The 16,266-nt window shown below is 46.2% G+C and overlaps 1 protein-coding gene across 15 annotated transcripts in view; it reads right to left on the reverse strand.

Moving 5' to 3' along the window:
* The window catches only part of ZMYM5 (zinc finger MYM-type containing 5), a 40,930-nt gene extending 26,444 nt beyond the window's left edge, over positions 1 to 14,486 (reverse strand). For 4 of the 15 annotated variants that reach the window (XR_010130490.1, XM_019039959.4, XM_055360160.2 and 1 more), the window contains exons 1-4: positions 14,289 to 14,426; positions 13,231 to 13,298; positions 3,281 to 3,776; positions 2,947 to 3,040 (exon numbers count right to left, since the gene is read on the reverse strand). Coding sequence is in view for 14 of the 15 variants with exons in the window: in XM_019039959.4 (XP_018895504.1) it covers positions 2,947 to 3,040; positions 3,281 to 3,766 (580 nt within the window). In the remaining variant the exon portion in view is untranslated. Of the gene's footprint in view, positions 1 to 886; positions 1,011 to 2,080; positions 2,163 to 2,939; positions 3,041 to 3,280; positions 3,777 to 13,230; positions 13,299 to 14,104 lie in introns of all 15 variants that reach the window. The other 11 variants (XM_055360159.2, XM_019039953.4, XM_019039955.4 and 8 more) reach the window with 9 other exon arrangements.
* Positions 14,487 to 16,266: the final 1,780 nt, after the last annotated feature.

Below are 16,266 nucleotides of genomic sequence, written 5' to 3' on the forward strand. Positions count from 1 at the left end.
GCAATTACAGATGTGAGCTGCTACGTCCATCCATTATTATTATTTTTTAAAGACATTAGGTCTTGCTATGTTGCCCAGACTGGACTCAAAACTCCTGGGCTCAGGTGACCCTCCCACCTCAGCCTCTTTGTTTTTTTTTGAGACAAGTCTCACTCTGTTGCCCAGGCTGGAGTGCAGTGGAGTGATCTGGGCTCACTGCAACCTCTGCCTCTCAGGTTCAAGTGATTTTCCTGCCTCAGCCTCCTGAGTAACTGGGGCTACAGGTACATGCCACCATGCCTGGCTACTTTTTAATTTTTTTTAGTAGAGATGGGGTTTCACCACGTTGGCCAGGCTGGTCTCAAAATCCTGACTTCAAGTGATCCACCTGCCTTGGCCTCCCAAAGTGCTGGGATTACAGGTGTAAGCCACCATGCCCAGCCCCACCTCAGCCTCTTGAATAGCTGGGACTACAGGTGCACGCCACTATACCTGGCTAAAGCTTTAATTTTTAATATATCTAATAATAGAAATAAAAGAAACCTTTGGGGTCTTCATTTTAAGCGTGAATCTGAGACCAAAAAAATTGAGAATAAGTACCCTATGGAAAAAATAAAAAATGTAAACATACGTATTTATTGTAGCTTCAAAACAATGAAAAAGCATGTAAATGATGAAAAAAATACATAGGGGAATGAGTACTTCAGACAAATATTTTGTGGTTACTAAAACTTATATATACATATTTTTAGAGACAGAGTCCCACTCTGTTGCCTAGGCTGGAGTGCAGCGGTAGGATTAAAGCGCAATGTGACCCCAAACTCCAGGTCTCAACTGACCCATCACAGCTTCCTTAAGTGCTGAGTTTACAGGTGCACATCATGGCGCCTGGCTAATTTTTTTTTACTTTTTATAGAGATGAGGTCTTCGCTACGTTACTGAGGCTGGGTTCAAACTCCTGGCCTCAAGTGATCCTTCTTCCTTGGCCTCACAAAGCGATGACATTACAGGGGTGTGCCACTGCATCCAGCCTATATTTTTATGATGACATAAAATATTAGCATTTAGATTAAGTAAATCAGCAGGATACAAAACAATATAAAAAGTGCTCTAAATTACATTCTTAAAAACCAAAGATTGAAAGCAAACAAACCAAATTCTTCACAGTGGTCACATTATTTCTAGTTACTGGGGTAAGGAGACATATTTTCTGATTTCTATGATTTTTTTCTAAATATTCTATAATAATCACATAGTATTTCGTAATCAGAAGATAAAATTAATTTTAAAAATAAGGAAAAAAGTTGGCCGGGCGCGGTGGCTCAGGCCTGTAATCCCAGCACTTTGGGAGGCTGAGGCGGGTGAATCACTTGAGGTCAGGAGTTTGAGACCAGCCTGGCCAACATAGTGAAACCCCATCTCTACTAAGAATACAAAAAATTAGCTAGGCGTGATGGCACACGCCTGCAATCCCAGCTACTCGGAAGGCTGAGGCCCGAGGATCACTTGAACCCAGGAGGCAGAGGTTGCAGTGAGCCGAGATCATGCCACTGCATTCCAGCCTGGGTGACAGAGACTCTGTCTCAAAAAAAAAAAAAGGGAAAAAGCACTATTTTCCTGAAGGCAACAACATGATTAGGTTCTCAGGTTCTCGTTACTTTTCAGTACTTTCCTAAAACTCAACAGGCTATAAACACTAAAATGGTCAAAAAAACAATACCAACTCTCCTCCAAACCCCTCACAAGTCACATAAAAGCAACAAAAAGGCATTGCTATTTAAAAAATCACTTGTTATATTTTAATTATATCAGAATAGGACTATCCATATAAGTTCTAAAAATACAGTTCCTTGATTTAAAGGCAAGAAAGTTTTCCAACTTTCAGAATTAAGCGACTAATAAAACGCCGATTTAAAAACTAAAATCAGGCCAGGCGCAGTGGCTCATACCTGTAATCCCAGCACTTGGGGAGGCTGAGGTGGGCAGATCACCTGAGGTTAGGAGTTTGAGACCAGCCTGGCCAACATGGAGAAACCCTGTCTCTACTAAAAAGACAAAATTAGCCAGGGGTGGAGACGGGCGCGCCTGTAATCCCAGCTACCTGGGACGCTGAGGCAGGAGAATCAGTTGAACCCGGGAGGCAGGGGCTGCAGTGAGCCGAGATGACGCCATTGCACTCCAGCCTGGGCAAAAAGAGCGAAACTCTGTCTCAAATAAATAAATACATAAATAAAAACTAAAATCAGGGATAAAAACAGCCTAAAATTAAAAGCTTAAGCAAAAATTGAAATTTTAAATAATTATAAATAAAATAAAATCCAATCATTATATATTACTTTGTTCTTTCATTACACTGTATCTTTATCCTTTGATTTTTATATAAAGAAAGTAAAGAATGCTAAAGAAGGTAAAGTATTTCAATTAAAATATTTTAGATGTAAATCTTACTGGATAAAATAGATTAAAATCTCAAAATTTCAGAGACCAAGTAGACCGTACAGTTTTACTAAGTAAAATATTCTGTCTTAATGTGAAAGTCAAAGGCCGGGAGTGGTGGCTCACGCCTGTAATTCCAGCACTTTGGGAAGCCAAGACAGGTAGATCACTTGAGGTTAGGAGTTCGAGATCAGCTTGGTCAACATGGTGAAACCCTGTCTCTACTAAAAACACAAAAACTAGCCGAGTGTGGTAGCAGGCGCCTGTAATCCCATCTACTCAGGAGGCTCAGGCAGGAAAAAAAAAATCGCTTGAACCTGGGAGGCGGAGGTTGCAATGAGCTGAGATTGCGCCATTGTACTCCAGCCAGCCTGGGTGAGAAGAGCGAAACTCGGTCTCCAAAAACAAACAAACAAACAAGCAAACAAAAAAAACAAAGCCACAGAATGTGAATAAAATAGATATGAGCACTAAAAAGAACAGCCAAAGGCTTATTTACTTGAGGTAGAAATAGTATCACTTACTGCTTACCAGGACTATGATGAGTTGCAAATTCTCCATTCTGAAATAAGTCTCCTGCCACATTCATTCTACCAGGGTTAAAAGGTCTTACTCCAGTCTTGGTCTGTGGAGTTAAAGATGGGGTGTACGTTTGTATATTAACACCAAAATTACTTGACTGAAGTCCTTTAGCGACATCTCCCAAGTTGGTATTCTATAGTGATGTTTTATATGTAATCATTATGTTCACATCTTGCCCAGCATTCACAGAGCTTATACCTGTTTCTAAGGTTGTAACATTAGTAATAACGTATTTCAGAGTCAATTCTGTAGTGATACCACTATTACCCATTCCTGCATTTACCTTACTTCTTGAAAGACTGGAAGTGGAGAAATCCAAATCGTTGGTTTTGTTTTTAGTTCCAGGAAGTCCCCATTCGATAAAACAGGAAGACTTTTTCTCTGCTCCTCCATTTGTTTCTATGTCCTCTTCATCATCAATAACAATTGTCTCACTTATATTTCCTTTCTGAGATGCCAAATCTCTTGAAGGAGGAATTACAGAATAATTTCCTTGAGGCTTTTCATTTTTTGATGATGCAAATATGAAGTTTCTTTGATCAGCTATTGCTGGAGCAGAAACTGAAGGAGGTTGTATAGATTCAATAAACACAACATCATCATCATCATCATCTTCCACTGGTGAGTTCCTAGATCTACTGACTAAAGGACAAGCTGGATGACCAAATGAATCCCCTATGTCCATGAGACTAGTTGCCATGGCAATATTCCCTAATAAAGCAGGAGTCTGTTCAGTAAATTCTAATCCTCCCACTGAACATTTATCCATGCCAATGAACCTGTAGAGACAGAAAAGAAAAAAAAAGTTCTAGTATGTTATGGTTTTTGCATTTTACTACAATAAAATAGCACAAGCAAATTTTTCAAATTATTTTTTGCGATACCTGATATCCGTTTTGTTTTTCCTCTACTGTTAACTAATGTTTACTTCAGAGTTTGATGGAAATTAATTATATAATTTTCGTAGTCCTTTAAAAAATTCTAATCAATTTATAGTACTCACTTTAGTCACTCTTCATAGTGAAAAAATTCCTGCCTTCCTTTGAATTAGAAAATAGTAACAAAATAATTAAATTAAATACCAAATAACTTAGGGTCCTAATATAATCACTTATATTCCATATGCTTTTACCTACTACAGCATTTATGATATGGCCCTATTTCCCAAGTGTCTCCTGCCATTGTTTTCTTTCCAAAATCACTTCCTCCAAAATAATTATGGAATTATCTTTATGCATCTTTTTTGTCCTTGTACAGAAAGCATTAAGTCCATTTATGCCAGATATTATGCAATGGGCTTTTTACAGAAAATAAAATTATCAAAATTCCATGATAGTAACTATAATGTACTCTTATAGTTCAAGAAACTGAGGCCTAGGGAAGCTAACTAAATTGTTCCAGATAACACTGGGAGTAAGACTTAAACTCAGGGCTCTAAAAATTCGTTTTCTTTTGAGAGAGGGTCTCGCTCTGTTGTCCAGGCTGGAGTGCAGTTGTGCTATCCTGGCTCACTGCAGCCTTAAACGCCTGGGTTCAAGCAATCCTCCCACCTCAGCCTCCCAAGTAGGTAGGACTACAGGCTCTTGTCATCACAGACCAGCTAATGTTCCATAAAGTTCTTGGAGAGAGGAGGTCTCACTACATTGCCCAGGCTCATCTCAAACTCCTGGCCTCAAGCAATCCTCCTGCCTTGGCTCCCCAAAGTGCTGGGATTACAGGCATGAGCCACGGTACTTGGCCTAGCCCCAAATTCTTAACTTGTTAACACTCAACATTTTGTATACTTACTATGCACTAAGCTATGATGACGGAAATAATCTAGCAGAGACAATAGTTGAAAAATCTGGAAGTGAATAACTGATGAAACATGGGTGGCTCTTAAGCAGATGAGAGATAAGGACATGTGCACAGGTAGTAATGAAATAGATCACGTATAAGAATCACCTCTATCTCAACTGAAAGAAGGCAAAAGGAAGTATAATTGGAATGTTATGTAGGTATGCAGAAACAATACATGGGATTATACATGCTGGCCTCAATTTTCAATTTTTTTTTTCTTTTAGTAGATGTGAGGTCTCACTATGTTGCCCAGGCTGGTCTCGAACCCCTGAGCTCAAGTGATTCTCCCACCTGGACCTTTCAAAGTGCTGGAATTACAGGAATGAGCCACCACAACAGGCGTGGCCTCAGTTTTTTTTTCTTTTTTGTCCTGTCTCACTCTGTCACCCAGGTACAGTGGCGCCATTTCAGCTCACTGCAACCCCCACCTCCCAGGCTCAAGTGATCCCCCCGCTTTAGCTTCCTGAGTAGCATGCCTGGCTACTATTTTTTGTATTTTTGCTAGCGACAGGGTTTCGCCATGTTGCCCAGGGTGGTCCCGAACTTCTGAGCTCAGATGATCCGCCCGCCTCAGCCTCCCAAAGTGCTGGGATTATAGGTGTGAGCTACCAGGCCTGGCCTCTGGCCTCAATTTTCTGAGTAGAAACTTGAGAGTGAAAGGGGTGGGAATTTTACAGGTGTTGAATGATTAAGAAAACACACTTCATAAGGCAGTCATCACTCCATTTTATTTTAAACATCTCATATTGAAACATGCTTTTTTATTGGAGACAGAGTCTCACTCTATCGCCAGGCCGGAGTGCAGTGGTGCAACCTCAGCTCACTGCAACCTCCGCCTCCCGGGTTCCAGTGATTCTTCTGCCTCAGCCTCCCAAGTAGCTGGGACTACAGGCATGCGCCACCACGCCCAGCTAATTTTTGTATTTTTACTAGATATGGGGTTTCACCATGTTGGCCAGCATGGTCTTGATCTCTTGACCTCGTGATCCGCCCACCTCGGCCTCCCAAAGTGCTGGGATAAGAGGTGTAAGCCACTGCGCCCGGCCAAAATATGCTAACATTTTTACTCTAAAAATTTCCCTGCCAGGCGTGGTGGCTCACACCTGTAATCCCAGTACTTTGAGAGGCTGAGGTGGGCAGATCACTTGAGGTCAGGAGTTTGAGATGAGCCTGGTCAACGTGGTGAAACCCCATCTCTACTAAAAATACAAAAATTAGTCAGTCGTGGTGGCAGGCGCCTGTAATCCCAGCTACTCAGGAGTCTGAGGCAAGAGAATCGCTTGAACCCGGGAGGCAGAGGAGGTTACAGTGAGCCGAGATTGTGCCACTGCACTCTAGCCTGGGCAACACAACAAGACTTCGTCTCAAAAAAAAAAAAAAACCTCAATGTAATCTATAACCCATATAGTCATGAAATAGGTAACATTTATTCTTAATATGCATTATGCTATTATATATATTAACTCAGTTAATGATTACTTAAGTGAGGAAGGAACTATTACTTTTCCCATTTTGCCAGTTAGGAAATTAAGAGCCAGGAGATAAGTAAGCTGCCTAACTCACCATTGCTGAAAAAGGTAGTCAGGATTCAAATCCAAGAAATCTGACTCTAAAACCTATTTCTTAGCCAGTATATTATATGCAATGCATGTGAAAAACAATTGTTAAAAATTACTTATCTTTTATTAAGATGAGCCAATTCATTACAATAACAAAATTAACATTTACATAAGGCTGTTTCAAAGATAAATAACAAATTTAAGGAACCAGTTTAAAATAAGGTTTGTAAAAGAAATGAAAAAGATTGGGGGCCAGGAATGTTGGCTCATGCCTGCTAATCCTAGCACTTTTGGGGGCCAAGTGGGAGAATTGCTTCAGCCCAGGAGTTTGAGACCAGCCTGGGCAACATGGTGAGATTCCATCTCTACTAAAAATTTTTAAAAATAATGATAAAAAAGGAAAATAATTTCTGGAAAAGAGTTATAACTGACTCCACAGTATCTTCTTTTTTTTTTTTAAGATGGAGTCTCGCTCTGTCGCCCAGGCTGGAGTGCAGTGGCACAATCTAGGCTCACTGCAAGCTCCGCCTCCCAGGTTCACGCCATTCTCCTTCCTCAGCCTCCCAAGTAGCTGGGACTACAGGTGCCTGTCACCACACCTGGCTAATTTTTTGTATTTTTAGTAGAGACGGGGTTTCACCGTGTTAGCCAGGATGGTCTCAATCTCCTGACTTTGTGATCCGCCCGCCTGGGCCTCTCAAAGTGCTGGGATTACAGGCATGAGCCACCGCGCCCGGCCCACAGTATCTTCTTGTGTCTGCTAGGTTCTATTTTACTTTTCTCACAGAAAAAAATACACAGCATAGTCTTTATACTCAGTTCACTGCAGTCATCTACCTTTAAAAAAAGATTAAGTATTCACCTATGTTTAAATCCCAGATTATAAATAAGTTAAAACACTACTAAAGGCCAGGTGCAGTGGCTCATGCCTGTAATCCCAGCACTTTGGGAGGCCAAGGTGGGTGGATCATGAGGTCAGGAGATTGAGACCATCCTGGCTAACACGGTGAAAACCCATCTCTACTAAAAAAATACAAAAAAAAATTAGCCGGGCATGGTGGCAGGCACCTGTAGTCCCAGCTACTCAGGAGGCTGAGGCAGGAGAATGGTGTGAACCCGGGAGGCGGAGCTTGCAATGAGCAGAGATGGTGCCACTGCACACTCCAGCCTGGGAGACAGAGTGAGATTCCATCTCAAAAACAAAAAAAAAAAACAAAAAACAAACAAACAACAACAACAAAACTACTAAAAGCCATTGTGTTTATAACTTAACCATGAAAAACTTTAATTCTAAAAACACAAGACCATAAAATTTTGAATATTTCTAAAATATTGTCTAAAAACAGAGAAAAAGATGCTGTATAGCCAATTAGCTATGTGGCAGTGGGCAAATTATGTCACCTGAGTTTTAGTTTCCTAAACTGTGAACAGGGATAACATATAGCTTTAAGCTTTTTAATGAGGTGAGTGGACATGCAAATCCCTGGCATATGGCCTGGTCCATATCAGAGAGTGAAAAAACATCAAATTATGACCGGCCAGGTGGCTCATGTCTGTAATCCCAGCACTTTGGGAGGCCAAGGCAGGTGGATCACCTGAGGTTGGGAGTTCGAGACCAGCCTGACCAACATGGAGAAACCCCACCTCTACTAAAAATACAAAATTAGCCAAGCGTGGTGATGCATGCCCGTAATCCCAGCTACTCAGGAGGCTGAGACAGGAGAATCACCTGAACCCGGGAGGCAGAGGTTGAGGTGACCTGAGATCACGCCATTAAACTCCAGCCTGGGCAACAAGGGCAAAACTCTGTCTCAGAAGAAAAAAAAAAAAAAAATTGAGTCACGTGTGGTGGCATGCACCTGGAGTCCCAGCCACTCAGGTGACTGAGGCAAGAGAATCGCTTGAACCCGGGAGGTAGAAGTTGCAGTGAGTTGAGATCATGCCACTGCACTCCAACCTGGGTAACAAAATGAGACTCTGTCTCGAAAACACAAATAGCAAGAGAATTACTGCAGGAACTAGGTACAAAATTACTACCTAAATTGGGCCTGGTGCCTCACACCTATAATCCTAACACTTAGGGAGGCCAAGGCAGGAGGATCACTTGAGGCCAGGAGTTCAAGACCAACTTGGGCAACAAACTGAGAACTCATCTCTACAAAAAAATAAAGGCCAGGTACAGTGGCTCATGCCTATAATCTGAGCACTTTGGGAGGCTGAATAAGATGGGAGGATAGCTTGAGCCCAGGAGTTCAAGACCAGCCTGGGCAATGCAGAGAGAACCCTCTCTACAAAAATTTAAAAAGTCCAACGTGGTGGCATACGCCTGCAGTCGCCGCTACTTGGGAGGCTGAGGTGGAAGGATGGCTTGAGCCCAGGGGGTCAAAGTTGCAGTGAGCCATGATCACACCAGTGCACTCCAGCCTGGGCAACAGAGCAAGACCCTGTCTCAAAAATAAAAAATAAATATAATAAAATAAAATAATTAGCTGGGCATGGTGGTGCACGCCTGTAATCCCCAGCTACTTGGGAGACTGAGGCAGGAGAATCACTTGAGCCCAGGAGTTCAGGGCTGCAGTGAGCTATGACCACACCACAGCACTAAAGTCTGGGCAACAGAGTTAGACCTGTCTCTAAAAATTTAAAAAAAAAAAAACAAAAACAAAAACAAAAAAAAAAAAAACAAAGACAAAAAACAAACAGAAAAAACAACTCTGCCTAGAAATCACTAGCCCAGCAGGGATTAAGACAGTAAACTGGGCCAGGTGCAGTATAATGCCCCTGTAATCCCAGCGCTTTGGGAGGCCTAGGCAGGTGGATCGCTTGAGTCCAGGAGTTCAAGACCAGCCTAGGCAACATGGCGAAACCTTGTCTCTACAAAAAATACAAAAATTAGCCAGGCATAGTGGCACATGGTTGTGGTCCCAGCTACTTGGGAAACTGAGGCAGGCAGATTGTTTGAGCCTGGGAGATAGAGGCTGCAGTGAGCCGAGATGGGCCACTGCACTCCAGCCTGGGTGGCAGACTGAGAGAAGCTGTTTCAAAAAAAAAAAAAAAAAAAAAAGATGGCCGATTGATCACATACAACTAACTTCGTTCCCTTCCAAAACTCCCCTAAACAGGACTACCACAAGGAAAGGAAGAATAAGAAACTAAAGCAATATGATTTTATAAGCCAAAGAACAGATGGATGAATGGTTAACTGCCAGCCTGAGATAGCCAGAGTCTAAAACAGTGAATAAAAAGCCAAGAAACATTCTGATTACCACTGTAGGCTCAGAAATCTGTAGCACCACATATCCCTGGAACAGAATGGGCAGATGCTAAGAAAAGAGGTTGAGAGATATCTTCCCTCCCATCAAGTTGATGGTGACAGGCCTTTCCCCATCCCAGCACAGATTCTAAAAATTTTTTCTTTGATAAGATAGAACATAAGATCTAAGTCTTGGGTTCACCAAGCACTGGGGAATGTTTCAATACCATGAAATATCCCCTCTCCATTGCTTGAACCCAGGAGGCAGAGGTTGCAGTGAGCCGAGATCACGCAATTGCATTCCAGCCTGGGCAACAAGAGCAAAACTCCATCTCAAAAAAAAAAAAGAAATGTCCCCTCTCCTACTTGATTCCCAGAGAGCTGGCATCCAGACTTCTATTTTCCAGGCAGCAAACTCTTTTCTGGAGGCTTTCTTTCTGAGCAAGACTCTTCCCTGCAGAACTAAGAATCAGCAAAAAAGGAAAGTCCTAAAAATATTAACCTATGGGGTTCCCCATCAATTGGCCAGAAGATCACCCGCAAGCTTCAAGTTGGAAACCCCACTCTCACTCTTCCAATTTGCTTTTTAGTTCCCGTTTTTTTTTGTTTGTTTGTTTGTTTGTTTTTGAGACGGAGTCTCACTCTGTCACCCAGGCTGGAGTGCAGTGGCACGATCTTGGCTCACTGCAAGCTCCACCTCCCAGGTTCACGCCATTCTCCTGCCTCAGCCTCCTGAGTAGCTGGGACTACAGGCACCTGCCACCATGCCCAGCTAATTTTTTTTTTTTGTATTTTTTGTAAAGACGGGGTTTCACCGTGTTAGCCAGGATGGTATCAATCTCCTGATCTCATGATCTGCCCACCTCGGCCTCCCAAAGTGCTGGGATTACAGGTGTGAGCTACTGTGCCCGGCCTTTAGTTCCCAATTCTTAATCATAAATAAAACAGTCACGAATTATGCAATATATATAACACCTACTATGTACCCATAAAAATTTTTAAAAAACTAATTACACAGGCCGGGTGTGGTAGTGGGTGCCTGTCATCCCAGCACTTTGGGAGGCCAAGGCGGGCGGATCACTTAGGTCAGGAGTTTGAGACCAGCCTGGCCAACATGGTCAGTCCCTTGTCTCTACTAGAAATACAACAATTAGCCAACGTGGTGGCATGTACCTGTAGTCCCAGCTTCTCAGGAGGCTGAGGCACAAGAATCGCTTAAGCCCAGGAGGCGGAGGTTGCAGTGAGCCTAGATCACGCCATTGCATTCCAGCCTGGGTGACAGGGCAAGACTGTCTCAAAAAAAAAAGGAAAAAAAAGAATTATAGATGGAGTCTCACTCTGTCGCCCAGGCTGGAGTGCAGTGGTGTGATCTCGGCTCACTGCAACCTCCACCTCCTGGGTTCAAGTGATTCTCCTGGCTCAGCCTCCTGAGTAGTTGGAATGACAGGCACCCACCAGCACACCAGTTTAATTTTTTTTTTTTTTTTGAGACAGAGTTTTGCTCTTGTTGCCCAGACTGGAGTGCAATGGCACAATCTCGGCTCACCATAACCTCTGCCTCCCAAGTAGCTGGGATTACAGGCATTTGCCACCAGGCCCGGCTAATTTTGTGTGTGTGTGTGTGTGTGTGTGTATATATATATATATATTTTTTTTTTTGTAGTGACAGGGTTTCTCCATGTTGGTCAGGCTGGTCTTGAACTCTCGACCTCAGGTGATCTGCCTGCCTTGGCCTCCCAAAGTACTGAGATTCCAGGTGTGAGCCACCATGCCCAGCCCATTTTTGTATTTTTAGTAGAGACGGGGTTTCACCATGTTGACCAGGCTAGTCTCGAACTTCTGACCTCAGGTGATCCACCCACCTCGGCCTCCCAAAGTGCTGGGATTACAGGCGTGAGCCACCATGCCCAGCCAACACTTCTAATATAAAAAGAACTGCTGAAAATTAAAAGCTTAGTGGCAAAAAGGAAAAATTCAGCAATAAGAATTGAAAGATAAAGCTGAGAAAAATCTCAAGAAATAAAGGAAAAAATAAAGAGGATAAGGATTATATCTCAGGTGGGGGGGGGAGAATTGTATCTCCCACTAACTATATGCATGTATATGCGCACGTGTGTGTGTGTGTGTGTGTGTGTGTGTGTGTGTGTCTCAAACCTTATGGACCAGGCTTTTTTTTTTTTCTTAAGACAGGGTATGGCTCTGTCACCCAGCCTGGAATGCTATGGCACAAACACAGTTCACTGCAGACTCAACCCCCTGGGCTCAAACAATCCTCCCAGCTTGGCCTCTCAGAGTGCTGGGATTACAGGAGTGAGTCACAGTGCCCAGAGCCACTTTACCCATTTTTTTTTGAGACAGACTCTCTCTTTGTTGCCCAGGCTGGAGTATAGTGGTGTGATCACTGCTCACTGCAGCTTCAACCTCCTGAACTCAAGCGATCCTCCCACCTCAGCTTTCTGAGTAGCTGGGACTACAGGCATGTGCCACCACGCTCAGCTAATTTTTGTATTTTTTGTAGAGACAGAGTTTTGCCATGTTGTCCACACTCGAACTCCTGGGCTCAAGCTCTCAAGCTATCTACCCACCTCAGCCTCCCAAAGTGGTTGGATGACAGGCATGAGCCACTGGGCCCAGCCACTTTACCTACCTACCACATCCTGCCACAGTCCTAAGTTTAACTAATTAAAGAGATATGCTGTGAAATGTAAGAAAATAAGAGCAAGTAAGTTAGTAGAAAGCAACTAGGGTAAAAGGAAGGCAGGAATACTACTATGGGAGATAAACTAATCACAAGTTTGTTTTTGACGAGCAATGGAAAACTGTTTGATCAGGGTTGAAAGGACAAAATTGGCAACAACTGAATCCCAGATAATAAAAATAGAAGTAAAGCTTGTTAAAGAAAAAAAATCATTTTGTCACTCCTAATGAAATTATTCACACAAGGATTGGTGTTAAAAGCATTAAGTGAATAGGTGACAGAGAAAGGGCATTTGTACTGTACCAAAATGAACACATAGATCACTGTCTAGTAGCAAAAAAAAAAAAAAACCCGAAAAAACAAAACCAAACATTAACTTCCTAACAGAGAGAGATCAGGCCACTCAGATTCGGTGGTCAATCTTAGAATTAGGAATAGTTTGACAACTAGTTTATGTTATCTTCTCGTGTGATGCTAGCTGGAGGACTGTCAGGGTACATAAATAACAGTCTTCCTCAAATACAAGGCAAATATCAACGTCAAAACAACAAATTATTCAGTAGTGTTTCTTTTTAATCCAACAGTAAAAAAGTTTTTCCAATCTATTGGAAAAGAAAAAATTGTTAAATTCAAGGCACTTAAAAGAGAGCTAACTTTAAATCTTGTTCTGGAACTTGAGAGAGTTCCACTGGTATAAATGTCAGCACTCCCCGTGCCTTCCCAGGGACTACCATGGCTTGGCTCTGGGGACAGGGGGACCCAAGCAATTAGCTTGAAGGCCAAGGCCTTCAAGATAACACAAAGGCAAATCCCTCAGGAAGAACACCCTACTACTGCACTAATTATATTAGACAGCAAAGCGGGGTAAAAAAAAAACAACTCACAATGGAGATATTTCCTTCTTAATTTCTGCCAAAGCCTCACGACATAGGCTTGAAGGTGATTCCTGGTCCTAGAATGAGAATTGAAAACCAATTTCGGTACAACCAACCTGGATGCACAACCAACTCAACACCGTGAGTTGGCAATGGGGTAAGAGGCCAAGGAGTTCCTGGGCTCTGCTACCCTCCCCCACCCTAATGTTACCGAGAAACTAAGTTGAGAAAAAGAACTATAGGAACCGCAACGACGAGACAAAGCTAAAAGTGCTTCGTCCAACTGCAGTACTGGTGATGCAGTGGGCTCGGGGATCCGAGGCCTGCTCCCAGGACGGGAGAGGGAAGAGTAAACGTCGTCTCAACGCCAGCAAGGGATTTGTATTCCCTCCTAAATTTGCCCACCCAGCGTCATCTCTGTCACTCCAAGCACCATTTCAGAGGTAACGGGCGATGGGCGTCACCTCTGGGCCCACAGTTACCTCAAGAAGTTGCCCTGGGGCCCCAGCAGTCAACGACAGGGCCCCAGATCCGCCATTAAACTCGCCCAGATAAGCAGCAAAGAGTAAAAGCAGCGCAGCGCCGGGGAAAAGATGAGCGAAGGAGGGGACCCAGCGGGGCAGAGGCAGAAGCCCTCGCCCGAAAAACCTGGGGACCTCGGCTCCGGCGGCAGGGTGGCAGCACGGTCCTGAGAGTGAAGGCCCGGCCGGGGCGCCCCTCCCTCGCCCAACCCCCCCCCCCCCCACCCCCAGTATGCCGGCAAGAGAGAAAGAAAAATGCCCCGCGACCTCCCCGGGCGGCCGGCACCCCGCCCCGCCACCCCGCCGCCCCGCCGGCCCCGCGACCTCCGCCGCTGGCGACCGCCTCACCCAACCCTCCCTACCTCGCTCGCACTCTCCCAGCGCCTCGGGCCGGACGCAAAAGCGCCGGTGACAAGAGGGCAGCCCCGAGCTGCCCTCGAGGCCCCGAAGCGGCAACGGCGACGGCGGCCGCGCCGCGGGGTATTAATCCGGGGTCGGTGGGAGCCTCCGGAGGCTGCTCTCACCCATCTCCGCCTCCCCACTCACCTCGGCCTCCGCCTCCTCCTCCGGAGGCTGCGCTGCTCCCAGCCACCCCCTCTCAGCGGCCCTGGACTGGAAAGACAGCGGGGATAAGCGTCACCCGGTTCTGGCTGCGGCTCCGCGGAACGAACAGGCCCACCCCGCTTCGGCGACAAGCACAACTCCGCTAGGTCCAGTCCCGGCTTTTTACGCTGGTGAGGAGGCGGAGAAGCAGGCGGCGGCGCGGCAGAGCCCGAGGAGGCCCCAGCCTCCGTGCGCTCGTTGGCTGGCGGGGGAGACGGGCCTGGGCGCCTCGGGCACGCCCATTGGCTCCGACGGCCGTCCTTCAGGGCGCCCCCTCGGTGGGGTGGTCCGAAGAGCTGTCCGTCAGGTGCGGGCCACACCCGCGGCCCTGCAGTTCCACTCCCGCCTGCCAGCTCTCAACTCCCGGTCGGGTTGTCTCCCCGCTGGTCTCCCGCCCCCAGGTACCGGGTCCGCCAGGGTCAGGAGCCCGAGATTCGCCGCCCGTCGTAGCGGCCCGCTTCGGCCCCTCGGGGCCCGGGGCTCTCCGGGACCTACACAGCCCGGGATACTCCGGCGGGGCCGCCTGCCCTCGCCCGAGCCCGGGGGCCCAGGCTGCGGCAGCGGCTCCCAACGCCTCTGCTCGAGGAGAGCGACGGCCTGGACGCCCCAGCGCCCTCCCTGTCCAGTTCCTTGAAGGCCCCCAAGAGGGTCGAGGCCGGGGAGGTGCTGGAGCGGGGCCAAGTGAGCTTTCGGGGCCGCGGTTGAACTGGAGTCTTGAGTGCGCTGCGGTCAGTGGAGGCCCTTCCACCCTCGCCGCGCCCCGTGGGAAATAGTCCCCCACCTCCCGCCATGGCTGCAGCAGGAGGAGACGACGTCCTCCATTTTGTCGGGACAACTGTGGGAACTTGGGACCCCTCAAAACCAAACCCCGTGGGGCCAGGACTTGTCCCAGAAGCCCCGACTGGGCTCTGCCATTCGGCCAAGGGAACAGCCCCAGCTGCCGGCGTCTGCGTCCGCGGAGCAGTACTGGTCGGGCGCGACGGTGGAGACACCCAGACGCAGCTCCCCGCCTCCATCAACCAAGATGGGGGGAGCTGGGCTCCCGCCGGTTGGAGGGGCTGAGGCCTGCCCTGGGGCGTCCCTGGGCGCCGCCGTCCTGTGCTAGCATCCCGGGGCGCTGGCCCTGCTTAGGCCTCTTTACTGCCTGCCACCGTCTCCTGGTCCGGAATGGTTGATGGAGACTCCATGGAGGCTCCCTCCACAGCCCGCTCCATCGCGGGGCGCACCCGCTGCGGCTCCTGGGGGGAGCAGAGTCAGGGACAGATGGCGCCCGGTGAGGGCGGGCCCCACAGGCCACCTCCACGAGGGGTCTTCTCTTTTGTTCCTCGTCTACACCTACGTCTTCGGCGGATGTCATGGTGCTGAGCCATTTCCCGGACTCCACGTAAAGATGGAAGCGATTCCGCTTTCGTCTCGCCCTGGCGGTTCTTAGTGGGATTACAATTGAGGATGTTAGTTTGGATGAAAGTTGGTGAAATACTTACCTTATGTCTGGAAATACAGATAATGTGATTTTTAAAAAACACATTGAGCCCCGTTTTACTTCTGTGGTATGGTAAAGGCACAGGTTTATTCAATGAAAATCAGACATTAACCATCTAATGCAGGGGTGGCCAATCTTTTGGCTTCCCGGGGCCACATTGGAAGAATTGGCTTGGGCCACACATAAAATACGCTAACAGTAACAATAGCTGATGAGCTAAAACAAACGAAAAAACCAAAACGCCAAAAAAATCTCATAACGTTTTAAGAAAATTTACAAATATGTGTTGGGCTGCATTCAAAGCCGTCCTGGGCCGCATGCAACCCCCAAGGGCTGCAGGTTGGACAGCTTTATCTAAGACAAAAGCATGTTCACGGATTGATGAGAGTTCTGTGTAAGCCTTTGCATATTGCATAGTGCTGTATGTCATGGATATGC

Source organism: Gorilla gorilla, chromosome 14 (assembly GCF_029281585.2).
Source record: "Gorilla gorilla gorilla isolate KB3781 chromosome 14, NHGRI_mGorGor1-v2.1_pri, whole genome shotgun sequence".
In the NCBI taxonomy this organism is placed as follows: Eukaryota; Metazoa; Chordata; class Mammalia; order Primates; family Hominidae; genus Gorilla; species Gorilla gorilla.